Source organism: Colletotrichum karsti, assembly GCF_011947395.1.
Source record: "Colletotrichum karsti strain CkLH20 chromosome Unknown Scaffold7, whole genome shotgun sequence".
NCBI lineage: Eukaryota > Fungi > Ascomycota > Sordariomycetes > Glomerellales > Glomerellaceae > Colletotrichum > Colletotrichum karsti.
The window spans coordinates 791,443-815,654 of NW_024065907.1; the positions used below are offsets into that span (position 1 = coordinate 791,443).

The 24,212-nt window shown below is 54.7% G+C and overlaps 6 protein-coding genes across 6 annotated transcripts; 3 read left to right on the top strand and 3 right to left on the bottom strand.

Moving 5' to 3' along the window:
- Positions 1-7,333: 7,333 nt before the first annotated feature.
- On the bottom strand, positions 7,334-11,618 carry CkaCkLH20_03040 (ATP synthase F0; the record flags this gene model as incomplete). Its single annotated transcript, XM_038885759.1, has 6 exons — positions 7,334-8,724; positions 8,781-8,996; positions 10,000-10,438; positions 10,496-10,922; positions 10,973-11,219; positions 11,279-11,618. 6 exons carry the CDS (start codon positions 11,616-11,618, stop codon positions 7,334-7,336), a joined length of 3,060 nt encoding a protein of 1,019 aa, XP_038748958.1.
- A 1,770-nt stretch (positions 11,619-13,388) lies between these two features.
- Positions 13,389-14,161, top strand: CkaCkLH20_03041 (ADP-ribose pyrophosphatase; the record flags this gene model as incomplete). Its single annotated transcript, XM_038885760.1, has 3 exons — positions 13,389-13,427; positions 13,509-13,842; positions 13,923-14,161. The coding sequence occupies 3 exons, from the start codon at positions 13,389-13,391 to the stop codon at positions 14,159-14,161; spliced, it is 612 nt and encodes a 203-aa protein (XP_038748959.1).
- Positions 14,162-14,202: 41 nt separating this feature from the next.
- CkaCkLH20_03042 (NUDIX domain-containing protein) lies at positions 14,203-15,110 on the bottom strand (the record flags this gene model as incomplete). The annotated part of the gene is made up of 2 exons (XM_038885761.1): positions 14,203-14,940; positions 15,018-15,110. 2 exons carry the CDS (start codon positions 15,108-15,110, stop codon positions 14,203-14,205), a joined length of 831 nt encoding a protein of 276 aa, XP_038748960.1.
- A 523-nt stretch (positions 15,111-15,633) lies between these two features.
- CkaCkLH20_03043 (homoserine O-acetyltransferase) lies at positions 15,634-17,181 on the bottom strand (the record flags this gene model as incomplete). Its single annotated transcript, XM_038885762.1, has 1 exon — positions 15,634-17,181. One exon carries the CDS (start codon positions 17,179-17,181, stop codon positions 15,634-15,636), a length of 1,548 nt encoding a protein of 515 aa, XP_038748961.1.
- A 485-nt stretch (positions 17,182-17,666) lies between these two features.
- On the top strand, positions 17,667-18,890 carry CkaCkLH20_03044 (uncharacterized protein; the record flags this gene model as incomplete). The annotated part of the gene is made up of 2 exons (XM_038885763.1): positions 17,667-18,390; positions 18,445-18,890. The coding sequence occupies 2 exons, from the start codon at positions 17,667-17,669 to the stop codon at positions 18,888-18,890; spliced, it is 1,170 nt and encodes a 389-aa protein (XP_038748962.1).
- Positions 18,891-19,640: 750 nt separating this feature from the next.
- CkaCkLH20_03045 (uncharacterized protein) lies at positions 19,641-21,548 on the top strand (the record flags this gene model as incomplete). The annotated part of the gene is made up of 2 exons (XM_038885764.1): positions 19,641-20,178; positions 20,575-21,548. The coding sequence occupies 2 exons, from the start codon at positions 19,641-19,643 to the stop codon at positions 21,546-21,548; spliced, it is 1,512 nt and encodes a 503-aa protein (XP_038748963.1).
- Positions 21,549-24,212: the final 2,664 nt, after the last annotated feature.

The following is a 24,212-nucleotide window of genomic DNA, read 5'->3' on the forward strand; positions in this document are numbered from 1 at the left end:
CCGTTGTTGACAACATAGTGCCTGTCTTCAGCCCAATAGAAGATGAACGTCAACCAGAGTCCAGACGGATAAGGATGAAGAGGTAATCAGGGGCCAGTGGGCGATTGGTACTGAAGGAGGTTGTGTAATTGCTCCGATGAAAAGATCGCCACCAGGACGTCTTCGTGCTTCTCGTACACCACTCCTAACCGGTTCAGAGAAACCAGAACGCTGGTCTGATCTGGTGACCGAGCAGAGCCAGAAAAGAAGAACATCTCAAGATGCCATCTGCGACAATCACGCCGAGTTCCATCGAAAGTCGCTCGTGATAACTACGAGGAGCCTGGCTTGGCTTAGATGTGCTGGAATCTCATCTCGCGTGATTGAGTCGATGCCCCCTGAGGCGAAGACGAAGAGAGAAGATGCGGCCAGACTACAACCCGACAGCAGTTCAACGCTCGGGCTTGATCGGCGAGAGAGATCGTGAGGGTTGTCAACCATCGGATGTCATGGCTGTGAATACTTCTCACAGCACATATGTTCGATGCCGGAGAAGCTCTCTCCCCTCAACTAAACCCCCAGGAACACTGCCCTCAGCTCGATCTTAGACGGACAAGACTCTAGCTTTCTGGGATTTTGTCCTTGGTCATGTCTTTGATCCTAAGTACGTCGATGGTCAGAAATCCACGGAACTCGGGTTGCCGTCATATCCAGGGATGGCCTCGTTGTCAAGCATCAAATCTCAGCCCCTGTCTTCACGACAGTCTTGTAGGCCGAACTGAAGGCCTCGCCAATGACGCCGAGTCAAATCCACGGCCGCTGCGCTCACATGCAGTTGCTTGCTTTATGCGGTGGAGGGTATGCTGTTCATGCGAGTTGCAGGTTGTCCGCGAGTAGACTAGCCAAGAGAAACACGTTACGAGTAATTCCGCCTCGGGCCCGAGAACCAGGTACGAGATTGTGCTTCGCGTCCCGCTACGAGCGTGCATTGTGGATTGACGATCCCGAGGAGACAACAATTAGCGACGGCCAGCTTGTTTTGCCGATCAATCTTCAGCGTTTGTGACACTGGTAGATCATATACGTCCGTTGGCCGATCCGATGTGGAGGCCGAGGTCCGACAGCGACGACGGGAGCACGGTCTTGACGTAGCGGTGACAGGACTACAATTGTGAATGTCCTCGAAGAGCGTGCAAGGGCCCGTGAGTGGAAGATAAAAAGGCCAACAGCAGTCCTTGAGACAGAATCTGCCCTCAGTAGTTCCAATCGTCCTAGGTCCACGATGCCGGATATGTCTTCGCCTGTGACTAGCTTTCGCGGTCTGAATAGAAAAACTCCGTATGTCTGAGGTCGAATAGCCCGGCGCAATGTAGATGGTTGGTGACGTGGAAAGCCTCGTTCTTCGTGTCTTTAAGGAGAGAAAAGCCAGCCGGAACAAACTAGTCTTGATGTAAAAGAGGTAGCATGCGTCGGCGTCATCGGTGTCGTAGTAGTAGGTCGGGATTGAGGAGGCCATACTTATCATCCATCGCGGATTGATTTCATGAAGGGAGTTGTTGCTGTCAAGAAGAGAAAACATTGGCTGATCTTCTTTCCACGAGACCGGCCATTTGAATCTCTGCGGTGGGCTTCGCTAGATCGATCGTGCCGCTATTGTCTCGGGCCATCGGTTATCGACATGGCATTGCCGGTAATCACCGAGCTGGTGTGGCCTCTCCTTTTTGTAAATGGGAGCAAGATCGTAGGCGTACGACGCAAGTTGAGATGCAATATTCACAGTCTGTATCAGATCAAACACATGGGTGTCGTCTGCGATGTGGTATTCGACGCGAGCCAAGTCCCTTGGCCCTTGAGTGCGATGTTCTCAATGGTTGAAGTTATCGATGTGACGGCCGACCATTCCAGGGGCCTTTGCCTCCATCACGAGATAGGTCTGTCTCGACTAGTCGACCTTGGGAGGTCGTTCAGATTCGGTGCGAACAAAACCACCAGTCGCCTTGAAGTGCTATAGAGGGAGATTGGATCCGGATTCCCATTTGCCACGCCAGATGTTCTGGATGATTTCGGGCCAATATGTGATCCTGCCACTCGGTCGATGTTTGCGTACAATCTGAGTAGTGATTGCTCACGATCAAATCAACCGTCGATCGGCGTGTCAATCATACACGGGCGTCAGGGATGAAGAGATTCGTCATCCACGCCGCGAGAGAAGACATTGACCTGGTGTTCGGATGGCGCTTATCAGCAATCCCAACGTTGTTGACGATGCGCGCTTTCGTCTTCCCGTCCAAAAGATCTTTAGGTGGCGGGTGTATCGAAGGGCGCTGGAACACCGGCTGCGCTCATGAGGAGTCTACCAACCTGAGAAACTACAGCGATATCATCGAAGTGCGGATACGCAGAGGTGTTTGCTGGAGAGGATGGACCACCAGGAAAAGTGTGGGCTCAGATCCATCTTTCTCTTCTCGATATCGGATGAGCAACTCGGATCTCTTGGGTCTTTGGTCAAGATGGAACCAGAAAACATCTGAAGTCGTGCCGTGTTGAGCTCGGGACTAGAAGTCTGAAAGACGAGAGAGTTCCTGCATGTGTGGCAAGATGGACAGAGTCGTTGTCTGGACACCATTGGGTGGTGCGTCTGCTGAACCGGAGCCGTCAGTCCCGGTATCAAAACGCATCTCGCGGCCAGGGAGAGTTGTTGACTGCCATGGACGCCCAGTACTCGATATCAGGATCATCCCTCTTGTTCTACATGATACGATCCCAGGATTCTCAGGCTCTTCAAAGCCATCTAATCAGGGTATTTGTTGATGGCGGAGCCCCATTAGTTTAACACTCATCCGAAATGACGCAGAAAGAGCGCAAGAGGCCCCTTGGTCCCTCATCTCAGCTGCCCAGCTTGAGGCAGGATGCCGTCATGGAGATCAAATGACAGAGGGACGCAGAGAAATGCAAGACTTCGAGGCCCACAGCGTCCCCATTCTCCGAAGGCTTGATGGCCCAACAGCAATAAAAGCTTTTTGGGTCCGCCCAAAGACCTGAACAGCGACGGAGACACCTCGCAGAGATGTCAGGGAAAGACAGAAAGGGTGAAGCACTCCGCTCGGGGTGGAGCAGATCCTCTCGAACCACAGCGGCTAGCTCACTCTCAGGAAGTCACCAATGCTCCGATACTGTGATATTGGCAGCACACGAGATCACCTCTGGGGTTTGATGGCCACGACCTCTGAGTATTGCTTGGGCCCGGGGTAAACAGTAATCCAGTAAACAGACTTCTCGCGACAACATGATCTTGTCCAGTGAATTAGCCGACGTTGGTAATCATTCATGAATCCCTCATCGATGTGCTGTAGGTCTCGATGCTTGTTCCAACAATGTACGGCGAGGGCAGCTTCCTCCGCTGATAGGGGAAGTGTATGAGTAGGAAGGATGACGCCGATCGCGAATTGTTGCCGTCAAGCCGTTATTGGGGAAATTTGGCCACATTGCCCAACAGCCACAACGTAGGCACGTCCCCGATCAGGATAGATTAAGAAGACATGGTGTGTGTGGGTAAGGCATGTACGAGTGATACTCTTCTCGGTGACGCTGGTTGCAGATGTCTCTCTAAGTAGGATAATTCTCCAGACATGGCGAGGACAGTCTGGGGGTGAAGTCCAATCACCATCACGAGGGTCGTACTTGGCTTTGAGCTTGTACCCAAAAGCCAATCATGCTTTCTCAAACTTGCATTAGGCTGCTTTGGCTAAGGTTGAGATCGTCGTGTGAGGCGGGAACATTGTGACCCATGATAGCGACCCGTGATAGCGATCGAGGACTCGTTATAACCATCAGAGTGTCGAGGGAGGCTGGACGCAAGAGACCGGGTTTCAAGACCAGGACCGTGGTTCCATAGATATGGCAGATCTGGAGGCGACAACACGCAATAGAAATTGTCGGTCGCTGGCCGCACCCATTCGATGTAAAGCTTGATCCGCAGGGACAGCAAGTCGTATGATACGCTCGAAGAGCCTTGCTCTCACGAAGAGAATAGTAGCCTATCGAGTTGCCAGAAGATGAAGGGAGACATACGAGTCGTTCTCGTGTTGCTTGGAAGAAGGGGGTATTCGTCATCCACATCGTCCCGTGCGAGGAGAAGACATGGGGTTACTGGAGGCGCTTACCACCCAACGTTGACGAAGATGCATACCCCCCTACGGGCTCCAAGGCGAACTTCCCCTCCGACCACATTCGGTGCAGTTGGCGACTCAGCATCACCATATTTGCTGGGGTGTCGATGATGTTACTTGGGCCGTGGAGCTTCTCTGCGAAAATGGCATGTATGCAGTCACCTACGAATTTCGAGATCTTCTCCAAGACTCCGAGTCGTAATCAGGTTAGTTGCTTGCCAGGAGACGAAGGGAGAGATACGAGTTGCTCTCGTGTTGCTTGGAAAGGATCCGACACCGTGAGATCCGAACATTATGGTGAAGAGCAATTTGCCAGTAGTCGAGCCTGAAGAGTTGGACAGAACGAAGTCTATGAGCGGCCGCGAGTCCCAACAGCTTCAAGACTGGCTGGACGAGCAGGATAGCGGAGTAGTCACAGTGGTTTCCGGACGACCAGCTTCCGGCGTTGAAGACGTCTGATGAAGCGCCATTCATTGTTGCTGGATTCGCTGGCGACCTGCTTCCGGGAGAGGTATCTTGGTTGTTCAGCGCAGGAGGAACGACAAACTGAATCCTCGACCTCGTTGTTGGATACCCGGTCGAGGAGGTAGAAGGGCCCGAGTAGAGGTATGTCGTTCGGAGCATGATGTGATGGTTGATTTCGTCGAGGAACCGCCGTGTAGTACCTTTGTGACTCCCGTATGAGAGAGGATTAGGTGGTTGTTGTTCGACCGGGCCCGTCACGTAAGCATTCGGGAGCACCTCGCAAGACGCCACCGGATAGCAAGCCAGTATGAAAGTAGAATAGAAGTTTTGGGATCTGTGGCAGTGCCGGAGGTCATCATCATCACCCTTGGCATGGTCCTGGCGAGACTGATGCGCATGAGAGTAGGGAGCGAAACCAAGTTGACAGGCGTAAGCCACTGCCGGTGGAGAAGAGCGAGCATCGCGTAGTCCGTGAACAGCGTCCCAATGGAAGCTATATACGCACGCCTGCCCTTGACCACCACAGCGATCCCAAACCGCGCTCAAACTGAGAGAGAAGCAAAGAATTCGCAAAATTTAATTCTCCTGAAGATCCCGCAGGCCACCGATGGAGACGTTGTAGAAGATGTGACCTGCTGTGATGCATCTATACACTCCCGGCCCGGCGGCCGAACCCGACGATGTCGTTGATGTTTGCTGCCGATCGTCTACTTCGCCTTTGATGTTGTTCGTTACACCCCTCAGGAGAATGCTCGTCAGCAGGGCAAAGGCCAGTGCCAGATCGTGCTTTGCCCGCTGTCGTGTTCCAGGACCGCCAAAAGCCTAGCCGATGTGTTTATGCTCAATGACTGGTGTACTCTGGAACAAACGCAAGGGCCCCGAGTATTTTCTTGCCTCCGGGAAGCTCATGGCCGTTCTCGCCGTTCTCCGAAAGAGTAACTGCCTTCATAGAGCTGCTTCCAGGCTGAAGTTTTCCCGGATGAGCTCAGCCCGCGAGGTTCGGGAAACGGTCGGCGTACAGTCGACATTACGGGGTTGGAGCCAGATACGGAACGCAGGCAGCATAGTGGATTCTGGTCGCTTCGTTCCATCATACCGATCTCTTCATCGTGTTACGATGCAAGACGGGCCCGTAAACGGTGGGATTGTGGTGGCAAGACGCTTGGTTTCCCGATAGCGTAGGCGTATATGTCGATCACCGCTTCTATGTCGGTAGGCATATGCGAGACCATCTGGAATACAAACTCTCGCGATATCCTCAGGTCGTCTTTGTTTCAACATGGACATATTTGGGGGTCGTGTCGGTAGGAATACCCACAAGTCCTTGCAGAAAAGGGAGACAGGATACGGCAGGTCTGCGTGGTCTCAGTTGGCCAGCGGCCAGTGGCGTAGAGTGTTTGTGAGTAGCGTGCCAGCGCAGTTCCACGAGTTGGTTTGGTATTGCTCCAGGAATACTTTGCCAAAGGGCACGGAGCCGAGTGCTGTGTCATGACAGGGACTGGGGACCGAAAGCCCAGCCGCGTGCTAAACCAGCTGGCCTCTCAGGGTCCGCTAAGCCTTCCGCCGAAGCGCCGGGACGAATATACGTTGTTGGTATCACAAAAGGGTCGTACGTACGTGGGCTCAACAGTATGTTGATACTGCGGCATGTAAAACCGATGCTTTGGGGCCCGGTGGGCGCGCGTGAGCCGGGGGCAGTGTGGCAGGATCTCCGGGGACCGTTCCATCATAGGCAATGCAGTCGACTGGCTTGGGCGGTTTTCGTGTTGCCAGTTCTGGGCGAGAGCACCGGGCGGGCTTTGGAGGTATGCTCGATGTTGTTCCCGGTCATGCCTTATTGGAGGACGGGAAATGCGTTCGACTGATGAACCTCGCTGATCAAAGCCTTCGAACAGCACCCAGCAATCGTGACGGCAGAGGATTAGATGCCATTTGAGCTTATCCTCAGCGACGATGGAGTAGTATGACGGTTCGAAGTTGGCAACGCGTGAACGAGGTCGCTTGTCGGACCAGCACGAACTCTAGCTCCCATACCGACGGGGTGATGGGATGGAATCCGAACCGCAGAGAAACGACGCTTTCGTCTGGCGACGGACTCGACGCGTTGCGACTCAACCCCCAAGAAAGGGCCCGGGGAGCCACAGAATACGGGAGTTATTACCGCATCAGGGTGGGTCGATGATAGTACCGCGCCTAACAGAACCACAGGTCTGTGCAGGTCTTCGACAGTGGCGTCGGGGGGGGGGGGGGGGTTCAGTTCGGCTTTGCCTGACTGTATTCTATGGACTAGCGATGTGTTCCTGTTGACTGTGATTGCGCCGGATAATGACACAGGTGGAGCGAAGCATAACCAACAGCTAAGTCAGGGTTGCGTATGACACTCAGAGTGAGAGACGTCAACCCAATGTGCAACAGTCAAAAATGTGTCGAATATGGGCCCGGAGTAGATAAGATGGGTTGATAGCATCACCAAAGTGGCCAAGGGCCCGTATGGGACGTGAGAAATACGGCAAGACATCAGGATACCTCGTCGAGTAATATAGACGAAATGGGCAAATCCATCATGGACAAAAGATATTTGTAAAATGATCAAGGCAGAATGGGTATAAGTATATAAAAAGGATTGACTACTGCCATCAAAAGGTAAGGTGCTTTGTGCAGGTGATCTATGCATGTGGCGAAGAAGCCAAGAAGGCACGGTGAACAATGCTGAAATGCAATCATAGCTTCGAATCATCCGGAGACTTCTTCTCTTCCGTCTCCTTCTGCGGCGCTGCTTCCGTCTTGTCTGTTGTCGAGGCGTCCTGCGGCGCTGCTTCCGTCTTGTCTGTTGTCGAGGCGTCCTGCGTCTCCTTGGAAGATGGTGTTGAAGTGGGGCCGGTCGCCGAAGGAGTAGGCTCCGCTTCTGTAGCGGGCTCGTACCGTGCCGGGCCGGAGACGAGGGCATCTGGGCTGGCGGAGGTCTCGTTCTTCTTCTCTGCCACAGGCGCGTTGGGGTCAAAGATAACAGCAACCTCGTCGAGGGGAGTAGCCATGCCCTGCGCGGCAAGCTGAATCTTCTTCTTGGCCTGGGCACGGAAGTCGGTGGCATCCTTGGGTGCGCCCTCGGACCCGTCAATGATGTGACCTTCACGACCGCGGTCCTCCTTGATGTCGGTGCCAACCTCGGCCTCCAGGTCCTTGGTCACCGGGGGAGCGGCAGCCTTGGGAATGGACGGTTGGACGTCTTCGGTGTCGCTGCTGTCGTCTTGTTGCGCAGGAGAGCCAACGGACTCGTGCTTCTTGTCATCATCGAGCCTGAGAGCGGTGTCGACACCTTCAGTAACCTTGCGGATCTCTTCCTCGAGATCCTCATCGCCATCGGCGGCAGCAGAAGCAAGCTGCCTCTCAGCCTCCTTAGCGCCGACGATGCTGCGCCAAAGATCCTCGAGCTCATCGCGCCAGCCAAGCAAAGAGGCAAGCTTGCGGACACCGGCATCGCACGCCCCCAACTCAACGACGTCATCGGTTCGGCGACCCATCTGACCAACGCGCTCCCTGTTCAACAGCAACCTTGGCACGCCAGACCTTGAGGCCTCAGCCAGGCCAGCAAAGGGGTAGACCGAGAGACTCGTGCCCATGACGATGATGAGGTCCGCCATGGCTGGGAGGTGTGTATTGTTGCGGAACCCCTCGGGCAGGGCCTCGCCGAAGAAGACGATATCGGGCTTGACGAGTCCTCCGCACGTCCCGCAATTGGGAACGATCTCGGCCTGGACATGCTCGAGCATCTTGTCGTCGGGGAACGGCGTGGAGCACTCGATGCAACGCTGAGTGGCGAAGCTGCCGTGAGCCTCGATGATCTTGTCGTCCGGTACGCCGGCGCGGCGCTCGAGGCAGTCGATGTTCTGGGTGAAGTTCATCTGCAGCAGGCCCTTCTTGGCGAGCAGGGCGATGAAGACGTGGGAGACGGTCGGGAAGAATTTGCCGGGGTAGAGCTCTTTGGCGAGGTAATAGAAGGGCTCTGGGTGCTTGCGGAAGTAGCTGATGTCGAAGACGGCCTCGGCGTAGGGGAGGTTGAGGCGGGCGAGGTTGGCATAGAGGCCGGTGCCGGGGGATCTGAAGTCGGGGACTGCAAGCAATTTTTTAGTGAAATTCAAGGGAGGATGGGAGAAGAGGTAGACGTACTGCCTGCAGCCGTAGAGATGCCAGCGCCGGTCATAACGGCGATGCGCTTGACGTCTCCGGACTTGATGTGGTCGGCGAGGGACTGGAGGTCCCTGGCCTTGAGGGTCTTGGGATGGACGCTGTCGTCCAGCATGGTGGATTCTTCGTTGCCCATCTTGTTGCGCGGCCGATTCGAGTTGGGCCGGCCCTTGGGGTGCTTGTCGCGGCGTCGACGGCCTATGGTGGGCAAATTGGCGGGGTTGACGCGGGGGAAAAGTCTGCAGTCGTGGCTGGTGAAATGGAGAAGAGAAGTTGTCGAAGTGATGCTCGATGTTGGTTGAGGGTTGTCGTAAGCCGTATAAATGCTTTTGGAGGTTGTTGCCTTGGAGAGATCGGAGGCAACAGTTCGACTTGAAGTTAGTGTTGGAGGCAAGGGTCAATGCTGCCTCTGCCTCGCCGGTGGCTCATTCAAAAAAGTCGTAGGAGCGATTCGGTGTTACATCATGCGGCGACCCCACCCCCGCCATCTCGGAGCTCTTATCGCAGATCCTTATCGCTAGGCACGCGGGCCAACGGGCTTGTCCGGGAATAAGCAATCGGGGGTCTTTCATTGACGAGCTGGATCTGTGTCAGCAGGCGATCATTGCGCCAGGGGGATTTGGGGGGGAAATCGACTCACAACCATCATCAGGTACCACGTTGAGAGAATGAAAGTTGATGCGTCAACAGCAAAGTCTGAGAAAAGATGAATCAAAAGGGGAAATCACCTTCGGGCGCTGGATGGGTGGTCTTGCGGATATGAGGTATGAACACTGCCCCCGTCTTCAGGGGCTGCTGCGCTGGGCACGGAAGCGTTTAGGCAGGAAGCCGCAAGATGAGCGGGATGGCAATGAATACGAGACGTGTATCCCAGAAGAGCCTGAGGTCGGAAACTAAGCCGGATAGCCTCATTAGCTGCCGGCAACAAGCAGGTATTCCAACATTCAATCCAGCCAGTCTCCGGCTGGACTACTCTCACCGACGGCATCCTGCCTAAGACCACCTGACCGATATCCACTTCACGGATGCAGGTCCTCATCGGAATTAGACAGATCATTTGCACTTAGATTATGCGTCTATCACGCTACCGCTCGATGCAATGCTATAATCCTATCCCAAATTTCGACAAAGGACCCAGCCCGACCCGCCACTCAGAGCAGCTTATCTCCAGGCAAACGATACGCAAACACAACAACCGTACCCGCAACGGCCATCACCGTCGCCGCCATATACGGCAACCCAATCCAGGGCCACCCCGCGGAGGCACCCGCCCTCAGCAAGGCCGATATCACTGGCGCGGCCACCAGCGTGCTGAGCTGCTCCACCCACGAGATGGTAGTGTTCAGAGTCCCGATCGTATGCGGCTCGACCACGGCGTTGAGCACGGCGCGGCAGATGTTGGTGTACGTCGTGCCCATGGAGAAGATGACGAGAGCCGAGATGAGGAACCAGGGCTTGTAAGCGACGGCGACCATGAAGCAGCCGAGAGACAAGAAGATGCCCGTCATCCGCACCAGCCACAGGTCGCGGATCAGCGGGTGCATGCCCGTCCGTTTGGTGATGTACCAGCTCAGCGCCGGCAGCACGCCCAGGAGCATCACCATGTTTGTGATGGTCGAGACGGGAGCGAGCATCGTCGCCTGCAGGTCCCCGTTAGCACGTGTACCTTCTACGTTCCAGAAGAGGAGTCGTCTTACCTTTGCCCATGACCATCCGAAGAGATTGTGGACGTATTGCGACAAGATCTCCATCTTGACGTACTTGACAATCACCGTCAAGTTAAACCCCAGTACGAGCGCAATGACCCTCTTGGACCTGATGAGGAAGTTGTACACATGACTCATGTCGTTCTTCATCGTGAACATGATCTGCTCCCGGAGAGTGCGCTTGGGGCCCTGAGCGCCTTCCGCCCGGTGAAGCGTTTGCTCGACCTCTACATCAGCCAACTTCCGCAACTCGGAGGTCTCCGGGATGAAAGGGGGCAGACACGTTCCGAGGAGGAGCAAGCCCATGCCGAGACCGAGTGGTAGCCAGGGGCTCTTGGTCATCAGGGCGGCGCTCATGGGAGCGACGATGAGTTCTCCCGAAAGGGCTACGGCACCAACTTTGTAATAGACCGCCGTCCTGTGATATGTTAGTACCCGCGACAGCGGGAATCGGCGGCTGCGACTTACAGGTTGGAGACGGGTACCACGTCGGAAATCATAGTCCAGACCATTGCTTGGACCATGGCGGCACCTCCGCCGATGAACTGGAACATGGCACCGAACCACACTGTCCAGAGAGGGAGGACGTCCGGCCAGAGAAGTGGCTGCAGCATCCAAAGAAACTCCAAACTGAGGCCAAACATTGCCAGGGACAAGACCGGTCGGCGGCCGTACTTGTCGGCGATGATGCCGTAGGGAATCGATGTGATTAGAGCTAGACAAACTGTCAGTATCCGTTCCGTTTTCCCACTCTGGTCGCGGGAAGAGACTTACGAGGTATGCAGTCAAACGAATTCATCCACCCTTTTACCATCGCCAACTCGCCCGCGACCCCTGGACCCTTGCAGATATCATCTGCGGCGTCCGTTACGATGTGGTCTGGGTAGTGTTTTCGGCAGATGATTTCCTCCATGATCTGGTACGTCGGCGGAATCTGCAAGTAGGCGCCGATTTCGATAATGACGATGAATGTCATAGCCAAGACAACGACCTTGATCTGGTACGCGCGACTAGGAGCAACCGTCGCAGGGAGGTCGTGCGCCAACAAAGGCGTCTCCTCTGCAGGCCGGTGCTCAACATCACGATCTCGGCTGGCGTGTTTCTTGTGTGTCATTTTGTCGTCTTTCTCTGTGTTTGAAGCCAGCGAAGGCCAAACCCAAGAACTAGTGTTCAAGATGTGCTACTGAGAAGTGAATAACGAGAAGAAGGCCTGGGAATGAAGAATCAACGCTGCGCTGGAATCACTTGCCACCCAAAACCACCACGTAATGAAGGAGGGTTAGCCAGCGAGCCAGAAACCCGCTGGATTTCCCAGAGAGGAAGCTCATTAAATGCAACGCCGCGTCGCCGCGTCGCCAACAACCTCCAGAACTGGCTTCCCCGAATGTCGTAAGCCCACGGAGGATTTCGACCCTGGACGAAGGGGTCCAGTAGGGCGCTGAAACGGGCTCACCCCTGCGAGGGAAGCCGACCAACGGCGAGTGCGAGTCAGCCAGGGCCGGTGATCTTCGTCGAATCTCGCAATCAGCGACCCGTCAGTCGCTGACGGCTCGACTGATAGCGCGCTGCCCCCCCTCCAGTCAACGGTGTCCCTGCTGGGACTGACCGCTGTCGCGGTTTTGTGTTGCTTGCGCAAGCGACGAATTTCCGGCAGGCTGGGACGAGATGGCATCGCCGACGCGCCGTACGCATTATCACCCAGCTTCGCCCCAATCACCGCAGAGGCCCGATTGTCGCAAACCTGCTTGCTTATCGCAACGACTGCCGACGACTCAGATCATGATTATGGCATCAGGCGTCGCTTGCAGTTGACGATAAGAAACCGAGATAGTAGTGACTCGGCGCGTCGCACCATTCCGTCCCCATTGTCCCAGAAAGTTGCACGTCGTAACTCTGTTCCTGCAGAAGTGCAGAAGTCATTCTCGAAGCATGTCGTCGAAAAATCAAAAATCAGGTTCGTCCTGTCGTCCCAACTATCGGATTGCGGTCAAAGGGTGATCGTACCCTCCATCATGACTTCCGGCGGTGGTGAGCTGGCCAGGGATCCCCATCGACGTCGTCAGCCTTGAGACGGAGCAGCCCCAAAGCTTAACCTAGACTGACGCGGCCAACGGTGTAATGCGATGTGAATAGTGAGGGAATAACAAGCCAAAATCTCGGACCGAGCTGGTTTCTCGTGGGAATTGGGCGGGTGACAACCGCCAGTGATCGCTGTTAAGAGTGCCTGACTCGGCGTTTTGATCATCTTCTTGGAAGTTGGTGGGCTGTCTTGGTAAAACTGGGCGCTTGCGAAGATATCTCAGGGCCCTTGGCGGGTAAATTGGCGGTATCAGATCGCCGAGTAGCCGGCGAGTCGAGGATATCGTCGCTGTCATCGGGGCCCGTCGGCAACCTGCCTGACTATGACAGGACGTGCCCGCCGCCCGGTCCATATCGCCGGTTTTGATAAGGCATGTCAGCGGCGTTGTAAGTGTCTCGATGCGGTCCAGCGATTGATGATGGAAAATTGAGGTCGCGAGAAACGTCGGCCACAGCTCTAGATATAGTTGAGATCGAGCCCGTCAACTTCAGCACAGTTTCCTGCGTGTTGAAGAGAAGCGTAAAGTAAATGTTGCACTAATTCCATTCAGGACTCGCGGTGGTTAAGTTGCTCACAGGGCTGCATTTCCGTCGAGGTTAAAGGCGCCCGCCCAGGCTCTCGACAGGACCTAATACTTTGCAGGGGACGACGAATGCTCGGCAGCTGACTCATCTGCCGGCCGCGGGGTAAAGGTCCAGCAGGCAGGTACGGCCTGGGCAGTGACGAAGCTACCCCGCCAAAGCTCTGTCTCCGACTCCGAGTCACCTCCAACTCACGAGGAAACCGAACGCGACCACCACCACCATGTCCGGAAAAGCCAAGATCCTCTCCACCGGGCCTCTGGTATGTTCTCCCCCGCCATGCGCAACCAATACCCTTCCCGGTGATCCGTTTCTCAACGGCTAACCCCGCCGATTGAAACAGTCCGATAGCGAGGCCCGCTGGATCAAGCTCGTCAAGATCGACTACGCAGACCAGGAGGGCAAGGCCCGCACCTGGGAGTCTGCCGAACGCCGGACACGTCCCAAGGGCGGCGAGATTGACGGCGTCGGCATCTTCGCCGTCCTCGAGAAGCCCACCGGACCCGAGATCATCCTGCAGAAGCAGTACCGCCCGCCGATTGACAAGATCACCATCGAGGTTCCCGCGGGACTGGTTGACGAGGGCGAGACTGCTGAGCAGGCTGCTGTGAGGGAGCTTAAGGAGGAGACTGGTTATGTTGGTGTTGCGTCTGAGACATCACCGATTATGTTCAATGGTATGTCCTTATTCCCGTCTTCTACGTCTAGATAACTTAGTCTGTGCTTCTTCGCATACTGATCTTGCAACCTTGACCAGACCCCGGCTTCTGCAACACGAACCTCCGTATGGTCCACGTCACGATCGACGCTACACTCCCTGAGAACCAGAACCCTCAACCAGAGTTGGAAGAGAACGAGTTCATCGAGGTCTTCACCGTTCCCCTGTCCAAATTCTGGGCTGAGTGCGTCCGTCTCGAGAAGGAGGGCTTCGCCATCGACGCCCGTGTCGGCACGATAGCAGAGGGGATCGAACTAGCTAAGAAATTCAAGCTATGAACCCCCCTTTCCCATCATGGACAAGTCCCGCGTGACCATCATCATACCTTGCCCTCACGGCGAAGTCCCTCCCACAGAGCCACTGCAGCAAGACTCTTCGCGTCCCTCGCACCCTCCTTCCAAAGGTCCTTCATAGGCACGATCTTCAGCGTGATCTTCTCTCCGTGATCTCTCAGCCCAGTCAACTTGCCACTCCACTCTTTCAACTGCTCCCTCGGAATCCGCCTCTCATGACCGTAAATCGTGATGAACTCATCGCATCCACCAGCAGACGGGAACATGGCCTCCGCAAGCCCCTCATCGCCCTCTTCCTCCGCCGCTCTACCCGCGCCAGCAAGCTCACTCAGACACGTAAGCTGGTCCTCGTGAATCTCCAACCCGCATTCCTCCTGCATCTCCTTCGCCGCAGCCCCCGCAAAGCTCCCGCTGTCATCGACCATACCCGCCGGCAGCTCCACGAACGACAGACTGCCCGCCGGGACGCGGGGCTGCACTGTCAGCACGACGTACCTCTCGTCGCTGTCGGCGGGTACGTCGTCGGGGATGAGCATGACCAGCATGGCGACGCTCGGCCCGCGCAGGAAGACGCTCGCCGGCAGCTTCTCGCCCGCGCTGTTGGAGACCTCGGCGGTGATCTTGAGGAACCCGACCCGGCCGCCGCCGAAGATGTCAAACGCCTGAACCGTGACGCCGCGTAGGGCGTACGGGTCGTTATGGAACGGATGGCCCGTGTTCTTGCCCTGTAGAGCGAGGGAGCTGGTCAGGCCCTTGACCCAGTTCTGTCTCGCGCGTCAGCGGCCACGATTAATGTTTTGGCGTCTGTGCCGTCTCGGCATCGGATGTGATGGTCTCTTACATTGAACGGGCGGAAGGCCAGGAGCTGGGACTCGGATAGGCCCTCGGGGAGCTTGACCTGGAGGCCACTGTCTTTGAGAGTGATTGTCGACATTGTTCTAGTGGCGCGTAGTGGATTGAGTGACGGAGCGCGAAAGTTGAATCTTGGAGGCTGTGGAATGAGATTTTTGTGAACAACGAAGTTATATGTGTGTCGTCTGAAGGCAGGCGCGATTGTGCTCATTCTGCCTCGTGGCTTGGACGGTGTAGCCTGACGTTGGTGGTGTAAGTGAAGAGTTGACGTCAGTCTGAATTGGGTTGTTTAGCGGGGCCCTCATAGAAGGCCTGCATACTGCTGACCAAAGTCGCGACTGTCTGCCTGTCCCGGACATCGAAGTGGAATATCAAAGACATCGAATCAGCCTTAACATGCACGGATTTGACAAAGGTGTCATCAAAAGTGCTTTTTCCTGCCTAAATGCTGATACATGCTGTGTAAATGCCATAATCTCACCCCAATGCAGCTTCCTGAACTCCTCATCCCCGAACCCTTTTTTGAATGACATGCTGACATGATAATTGCGCCCGGAAAGTGCCTTGCAAATTTCCTGCCAATTTACAACAGTACTACAGCCTCATCAACCCAAGAAATTCTTCAGATTGCCGCCAATGTTCTTGAGGTCCAACAGGAACGTGTCGTGGCCGAAGAAACTCATCTCCTCGCTTAATTCAATGTGCGCCACATTTCTGTTGCCTGACAGCTTCAGGGCTTGCGCAACCTCTCTTTGTTGCCAGGCAGGGAACAGAATGTCGCTGGCCACACCGATCACGAGAGCCGGAGTGTCTCTCAGCGGCGTCAGGCCAGCAATCAAATCCTCAGGTGGCCTTGAAGACATTTCTGCCGGTTGGTCTGAGGCGCCGGCATTGGACTCTGGTTGTTCGACGTAAGGGGTCTCGGGAAGAGTCAAACTGCAAGCGGCATCGTTCCGCACGGGCTCGACGCCAGACTGCAGCAGCTTCTCGCGCTCTGCTCGCCTCGCGCTGGCAGCCACTTGGTTCTCCCTACCCAGATCAAAGAGATCCATCGCCTTGCTGACGTACAGCAGACTATTGGGGTCATACGTCAGGCAGAACTTCTCGCCGGCATGGTCAAGATATGTCTCAATCAGGAAATCGGGGCACAGGGCCGGCGGCTTGCTGGGGTCCGCCCTCCTCCTTCCGAACCGCTGCTCCCACTCCGGTCCGGATCTGTATGTGACCGTCGCAATCTCTCGCGCCAACTTCATGCCGGCATGCGGCGGCACCCTTCCATAGTAGAAACCTCGGTTCCAGTTCGGGTCCATCATCAACACCTGGCGCTGCGTGTGGCGCATCGCAATGCTGTACGGGTGACTCCTTGCGCAGCCGCTGATTGAAACGATTCTGCCAACTCGGTTGGGGAACAAGGTGCCAGCAGCCAGAGACTGCATGCCGCCCATGCTGGATCCAACACTAGCATAAAGCTTCTCAACCCCGAGTCCGTCGAGGAGGCGGAATTGCGCGCGCACCATATCCTCCATCGTCAAGATCGGGAATCTCGTCGCATATCGCTGGCCGTCCGCGGGGTCGATGCTGCTAGGCCCCGTTGAACCGTAGCAGCCTCCGATAACGTTTGTGCAAATAACGTGGTATTTATCCGTGTCCAGGGCCAGTCCAGGGCCGATGAACTTCTCCCACCATCCAGGCTTCGGGTTGCTTTCGGTAGAGTGCGCGTGTGACGACGCAGACAGGCCGGTGTGGAGGAGAATCACGTTCGACTTGTCCGCGTTCATCTGACCCCAAGACTCGTATGCGATATCGAATTCGGGCAGGATGCCACCCCAGTCGAGAAGAAGCGGCTCTTTGCAGTGGTACGTCTCCGTTGCGCCGGCCGTGTAAGAGGGCTCGGGGCCGCTCGACTCGAACTTGGCCTCGAGGGTCGCCGATCGGTTTTCGAGTGCGTCCAGGCATGGGAATGCCATTGCCGGGTTCGACGCATCGCCGGGGCTGTTGGAAGCTTTCCGCGCGGGCTTGGAGTGGAATTGGCGGGCGCATTGTTGGACGCCAAGAGCTGCTGGAGAGCTCCGAAATGCGGAGGGAGCTTTGGTCCTGGAAAGCGGCGCCCGGGCCTGGCGAAGGGCCGCCGACGCGATTCTTTGGCAATTCATAGCGCCAACTGAGAACTATTGAGGCTTTGGAATAAACCGTAAAGAACCTGAGTGTTCATAGGCTTTTGCCAAAGATATAGCAATCGCCGTATTAGTTTCCCGCGGCCCTGGTTTGTAAGCTGTAGCTGTGATGGCAAAGCTCCGTTGCGCCTGCGATGGTGCAATTGCACGTGATGATAACGACTCGATAAGCCGATAAAACACTATCGATACGGTATGTTCTAGACACGAGCTAAAGGGAGCTTCGACCCCGCTACGCGTCCACTCTCTCCACTGACGTCAATTTAACCTTCCTCATTAAGGTAACAGCAGCATGCGTCCCCGTTCGATGCCCCGTCCGACCCTAAATTGCCAGCAGCCTGGAATCTGTCTACGCCACTCGTAACACGCTGACGTCGCCTGCGTACGACGGCTACTCTGAATCACCTATCTACCTACTTTAGACTACTCAACCCTGAATTAGTGCAAATATTTACACATCGCCCATGTCGAACTTCCTCTCTTCCATACAGTCCCACGCCGGAACACTCGCAACAATCGCAGTCGGTGCCATTATCGCTAGAGCCATGAGCGTCAACGCAACTTTGACAGAGGGCCAAGTGCCGACTGGAGACGATAAATCACGAGATGGCGGCCACAAGCCCGGCGAGTACAAGCCGACACCGACCGACGTCATTATAGTCCGCATCATGCTCGAGAGAGCCGGCAACCTCCCGCCCGAACTCCTCGACATCATCTTCGACGAGGCCGAATACTGGCCGCACTCTGAGGGCTACATCTTCCAGCAAGTCCGTACTGCCCGCGACGCCCTCCGCGTGGTTGGTGGCACGGCCCAGGGCGAGAACGTCCTCCTCGTGAGATGCCCCCCTATCGGATTCGTCGATTACCGCAAGGTTGGCGAGGAGTTTAAGACGGCCCCCCTCCCGCCCAAGTCTGTCGACGGCTCGGCTGTGAGCGAACCGCTACAGAACCTGACGCTCATGGAGCCTTCATCGTCTTCAACTGAGCCCACGCGCGAGGCGCGGAGGGAGTTCTTCGAGGGATCCATGTCACAGCCCCCGGCGCTGAAACACCCCGTGAGAAAGATCGTGTTCAAGTTGAGAAGCAAAGATCAGGGCTGGGGTGGAACTCATGCGGATAAGGGCTCGTACCGGGGATCGTGGACGTGGTTCGAGGCAGGCCTGGAGAAGTTTGATGAGGATCGGAAGTGTAAGTCTGGTCCCGCCTTCCAGTTGACAACTGAGTCTGACCGCCATGAAACAGGTGACGGTTCGTGCAAGCGATCTAGACCGAGCTCACCTACCCAATCCGAGAACCCCGAATCCGCGAATCCCAACACCGAGACCAAGAACTTCTGCACTTGCGGCCTTCAATCCGTCTATCCCCCGGTGGTCGCGTCGGCCGATGGCAAGTTGGCGTACCACCATCACGTCCATCCCCTCGAGAACCTGAAAATACAGTCGAATAAGACGGCACATAGAGATTTCTTGGACCACGAGGTGGTATGGTCGTGGACCGATGACATACACCCAGAGTCTCCAGAAGGCGATCATTTGTCAGAGATCGGCAGGGGACGCGGCACGGGAACAGGTAGGTTCGTTCGCAGCCTCAAATTGGGCGATGTTGTCACGGTCTGGGGCAAGGCGAGGTTTGGTGGCTGGTGCAACTACGTTGAGAGCGTCAAGGTCGAGATATACTGGGCGGTCTAAATGATTCCCGGGCGCGGTTCGTACATCTGCTTTTCCTAAGAAACAGTTAATAGTCATTAGTTTAGGCGTTCGGGTAACGAACAGAATGAGACATGATGCACATGCAAGTTTTCGATATTATCCTACCTTACCTAGTCAAAAGCCCAATGCTTATGTCCAATTTTGGCGACTCCGCGGGCGGCTTCATTGGACGATCATATGCAGCTCCCATTGGCCCATACTGAGACTGCGCCTGCGCCTTCGACCTGCGGTGTTACGAAGACCAGGCTGAGTATTGGATCAGCCACCTCGGGACCACAACTCTTCGGTGCCTCTCATCATGCCATAGCGACGCAAAATTGGATTTCGACCGTGTCCTGATGAGCGACAAGCTAGGAGAGCTTCTGCGGGAATTGGATCGGCAGATCTCGGATTGCGAACGTCGCAAGACAGGCCCCGCAGATACGGCCATCGAGGGAATTTCCAGTCTCAAAACCGAGGGAGAGGATTATTCTCGAGCCTTGAGACAACTTCGGACTTCACTTCGCGGTACCTTTCATCGCGGCTCTCAGCTCCCTGTAGCATGATTCTAACGACTGGGTAGACTGCAATGCAGACGATAGCCAGTGGCGTGCTGTACCACTGCCAGCAAGATCACTCTTGTGGAAGATTATTGCTTTCTCCCGACCCTCCGCGCGAGTCGTGGACCCTCTATACGCACACCACAGGCTGGATGCGTTCCTGAATGTCATCGCGATACCGGGGCCTTCAATGAAAGATGGCAGCACTACGCAGAGTCTTTGGGACAACGGCCAAACGAAAGAATGGATCACCGCGGATACGCCATCGCCAGTGTTCCTGGAGATCCCGTTTTCCTCATCCGAGCGTGTGCGGCGCTTCGAGTTGGAGCTCATAGAGCATCTCGAGAAACACCACCCGGTGATCCACATGCTCGGAGGTCTTCCGCCGTCAGAGACCAGCGTCCTCTATCCTGACATCACGCCAGAGGCAATCCTCGAGCACCTTACCGTTCAGGCCCTAATCCATATTTCCGTAGAGGAGCCGCTGCCTTTCCTGGTCGATGTTCTACCGCTGTTCAAGAACGCCAAAACCTACCAAGACTGGCTGGGTCTGATGAGGGATGCTTGCGCACGAATACCCAAGATGTCGATTATTGTCGACCTTTCTATCCTCCTCCCACCCTTCGATGAGCGTAGCAAGAGGTTGTCGGCGGATATTTCTGGCATATCCAAAGATCTTTGGGAGGGCCCGTCTCCGCGATTCTGTCAAGTAATGCTGTCGGTGCCAAGTCGGCTACTTGTAGACCGTCGTGCTTTGGGGCCTCTCATCTCGATGGGAGATTCTTTGGCTCCTCGGAAACGACGATTTTCGTTTCAACTACCGGCGAGACCGGAGCCACGTCCCTTCAAGATTCTGAAGCCGTTGAGAGGCAGCGACTCTACATCAGACACGCAAGAATCACAGACGCAAAGGTCACAAAAGCAAGAGATGCGAGAGTCACAGACTCGAGAGTCACAGACGGCGACATCTTCAACCCCTCGTCCAATGAATCTACCTCGGATGCCTTCTGATCAAACAAACGACGGCCCACTCCACGAAACAACCCCAGCATCGGGCGACTCAATTGAGCCGCTACTCTCTCGTCATCATATCAAGATAGCAATAGTATGCGCTCTACCATTAGAAGCAGACGCCGTTTGCGCCCTCTTCGACAAACAACTCGACGACATCGACGACGCCAAAATGCGGGCCCCGGGAGACAGCAATGCATACACGTTCGGCCTCATAGGTCGACACCTCGTCGTGCTCATCCATATGCCTGGCATGGGCAAGATCAACGGCGCGATCGTGGCCGCGAAGAGCCAGAGCAGCTTTCCCAACATTAAGCTGGCACTCGTGGTTGGCATCTGCGGCGGTGTGCCCTTCTATGATAAGGGCAAGAGAGAAATAATCCTGGGGGACATCATTGTTAGTCAAGGTCTCATTGCGTACGACTATGGACGAAGATTTCCGAACGAGTTCGTCTCGAAAAGCTCGCCGGATGACGTCTTCGCAAGACCTCCCGTCGAAATCAGATCGCTTCTCGGCAAGCTCAAGTCCCAGTCCGGTCTTCGGAGGTTACAAGAGAGGACATGTCAATATCTGCAAGCCTTGAAGCTACACTCAGACTGCCGGGCAGAGTACCCGGGTGCGGGTGAAGATCAGCTGTTTAACGGGAAATATGTGCACAAGCATCGAGCGCCTGAAACTTGCGACATCTGCGCCGGTTCCACCGGCGTGGCTGGCGATGTCTGCGAGGAAGCCAGAGGCTCCTCTTGCGACGATGTTTCTTGTGATAAGGGCATGTTAGTACCCCGGCAAAGACTTGAGGCCATCTTGCAAGGAACAGAGGCCCCTGTGCCCATGATTCACTTCGGGCTTATTGCGTGTGGAGACCAGGTCATGAAATCTGGCGTACATCGTGATAAGGTTGCCAAGGACAAGGATGTGATCGCATTCGAGATGGAGGGCGCGGGCGTTTGGGACATCTTTCCTTGCGTCGTGTTGAAGGCTGTTTGCGACTATGCCGACAGCCACAAGCATAAGAAATGGCAGAGCTACGCGGCCGCAACGGCTGCTGCTTGTGCAAAGGCGTTTCTAAAGGAGTGGCATATGTAGCCGCAGGACAAGCTGCTGAATCTTTCTCAAATCTTTCGTGGCCAGGACCCTTTTACGAGTCCTCAACGACACGTGCAGTTATATGACCTTTCACCGTCTTGCTCGGAACTGTATAACACCGCATTTGCCAACTTGAGTTCATAGGTTCACACTATCTCCTGGATCACCTCTCTGCCTTCGGCTCCTACAATCTCACATGCCCAGTGCCAAGAACATGACCTTGAAACTAGGAATTCTAAACAGATGGTCACACCCGACTAAGCGTGAGAGTCATAGTAGTATGTCGCCAAGGCAGCGTATTTGATGTTGTAGTTTAAGCTATTTGAATTACCTATCAATCAATAATAAAACGAGGCTTATTTGTAGCTTTGAAGTAAATAGCTAAGAGGTAGATTCTAGCACTCTCTCTGTACTCAATACTAATACTCTAAATCACACCCTCTAAGACTAAAACTCCTTACTCCCTCCCTGTGAGTGGAACTCCCATAACCTGAGAATACGGAGCCTTAGCATGTTCATGATGAACATAATTCCCGCTATACTCCTCACAGACTCTTGAGTCAATTCTTTCCCCTGCATATGCTGCCTTCCTGTCCAATAATGGGATCCAAAGGCAATGATTGAGTACATGTGGTGCAACAAACTAATGCGCTGGTGAGTCGGTTGTGTCCAATTTTCCCCGTGCATGGAACTTTTCCTTCCTCCGATCACGATACGGGTCCCTGCTGATACCTTTGGCGTAACGCTTTGTCGTAGGAGGCACCAACTCAAGTTCTTTTCGGAATGACTGTGGCGGATTGAAGTGCGGAGCCGAGGGTTTGATCTGGTTTTGACGACTACCTGAGACTGGATATTTTGAAAGCCGTCTTGATTCCATGAAGGCCATTTCTCTCCGTTTCCACGCTGATATTTGATCTTGCATTTCAACTGACGATGGCTTCGATTTCCCGTCTATTTGAACGAAACCGTCGGGGAGACCGTTCAAACTTAGTAGGTGGCTAGATGATGAATGCGTTGCTGGAGCACCCGGTATGTGCGGGACAATATCATTGTCGTCATCGTGATCAAAGGCTTCCATAAGATCCTGTTGACTTCTCCGATCCTTGAGTATTGGCCATTCGCTCCTATATATAAGGCCATTTCAGTATGAGTCCTCGTCGGTCGAGATATAAGGCTTCGGAGCCGTGACATAATTTGTAGGAAGCTTGGATCGTTCCAACTCGACTCTCTCGGGATCTGGCCTGCTTGTCTTACGTGGTATTGCAGCTAGCGGTCTGGTGTGAAATCTTTTACCCAGACTTTCCAGTAATCTGCCTCGTCGTGCGTCTTCGCTTGTAGTGTGGTCTTTTGATATGGTAGAGTGAATGGGAGGTTGGCCGCGCGCACCGGAGAATAACGCGTGCCTAGGTATCGAACGTGGCATACGGTGAGAAATGGACGCATTTCGAGTCCGCTGAAGGTTTCTTCTAATCGGCCCTTCCATCCATCCCGCCTCTGCGGATTCCACATACGCCCTTCTTAGCCTCTTAGCATGTTCTTCTTCTTCTTCTGCTTCCTGCCTCCGTCGCGCTATCCGGAGCCTGCGCTCCATGTCGGCAGCGAGGCTGCCACTCTCTCTTGCAACGGTCATTTCGTCTCCTATCTTGATCGATCGGCGTCGGGTGTTGTCGCGTCCGTCTTCATCCCATGATGATGGAGAGCGTTGACGATATTGTCGAGGTGGAGGAGACTTATGGAACGATTGAACAAAATGATCGCGTTCCTCTAATGAAGCCATTCTTGTGTTGGCAACCGTGGATGTCATCATGAATGTAACTTGAGTGTAGCCATGCGCCAGATTCGTCTTTGATCTGGTCAGCCGACAGCGGCAAAACCGCGGTGTACAGAACGAATCAGATTGAAAGGGGAGGGCTCGTGACGTGTAGTCTTCCGATTGGGAAGCACGTCTGTGACTTGCTAAGCGAGCCTGGGCCTGTGTTTACTTAGTGTACGACGACCTACTCGTCATTACATAGCCACTCTGGCTTCGCAGACAATTATCTTCAGTGCTGAAGTAGGTGAATGCTTACGCCAGGCCTTATGGAATCAATTTGATGATGCGAGAGTCCCAGAGGATATATTCGGAGGAAAAGAAAATTGAAGCATAATCTTGTTCAACCTAAAAATGCCTACACATATTCTGGATTTCGCAAACGCTATCGCTCTCCTCGCCCCCGATGCTTATCATCCGCTGTATACCCTTGACTCAATTCCTTCAAATAATCGTCGAACTTTCTTGCCTCTTGAATTACACTCAAGATGTGCTCATACCCAAGAGGCTTTTCTTCAAATCCTGCCAGCTGTCGGGCCGTGGAAATTGCATTTCTGATCTCTCTGCCATTGAGATCGGTCTTCGCTAACTCTGGGATCCGCGCACGTATCTCCTCTGCGTTGATCCCCATGTCTTGGTGAGAAGGGCCACTAGTGTCCGCAATGGCCAGTCTTTCTCGGTGCATGGTTTCGATGCGACTGATGAAGTTGTACCAGATACTGAGACGTTGGTCTTCGTTCAGATTGTTGTATCTGAGATTCAGTTGAATTCGTGACTTGAATGCCTCATCAAAGGTTCCAACGCGATTGCTGGTTAGAATCAAAATGCCTGACTGCCATGAGCTTGAAATCTCG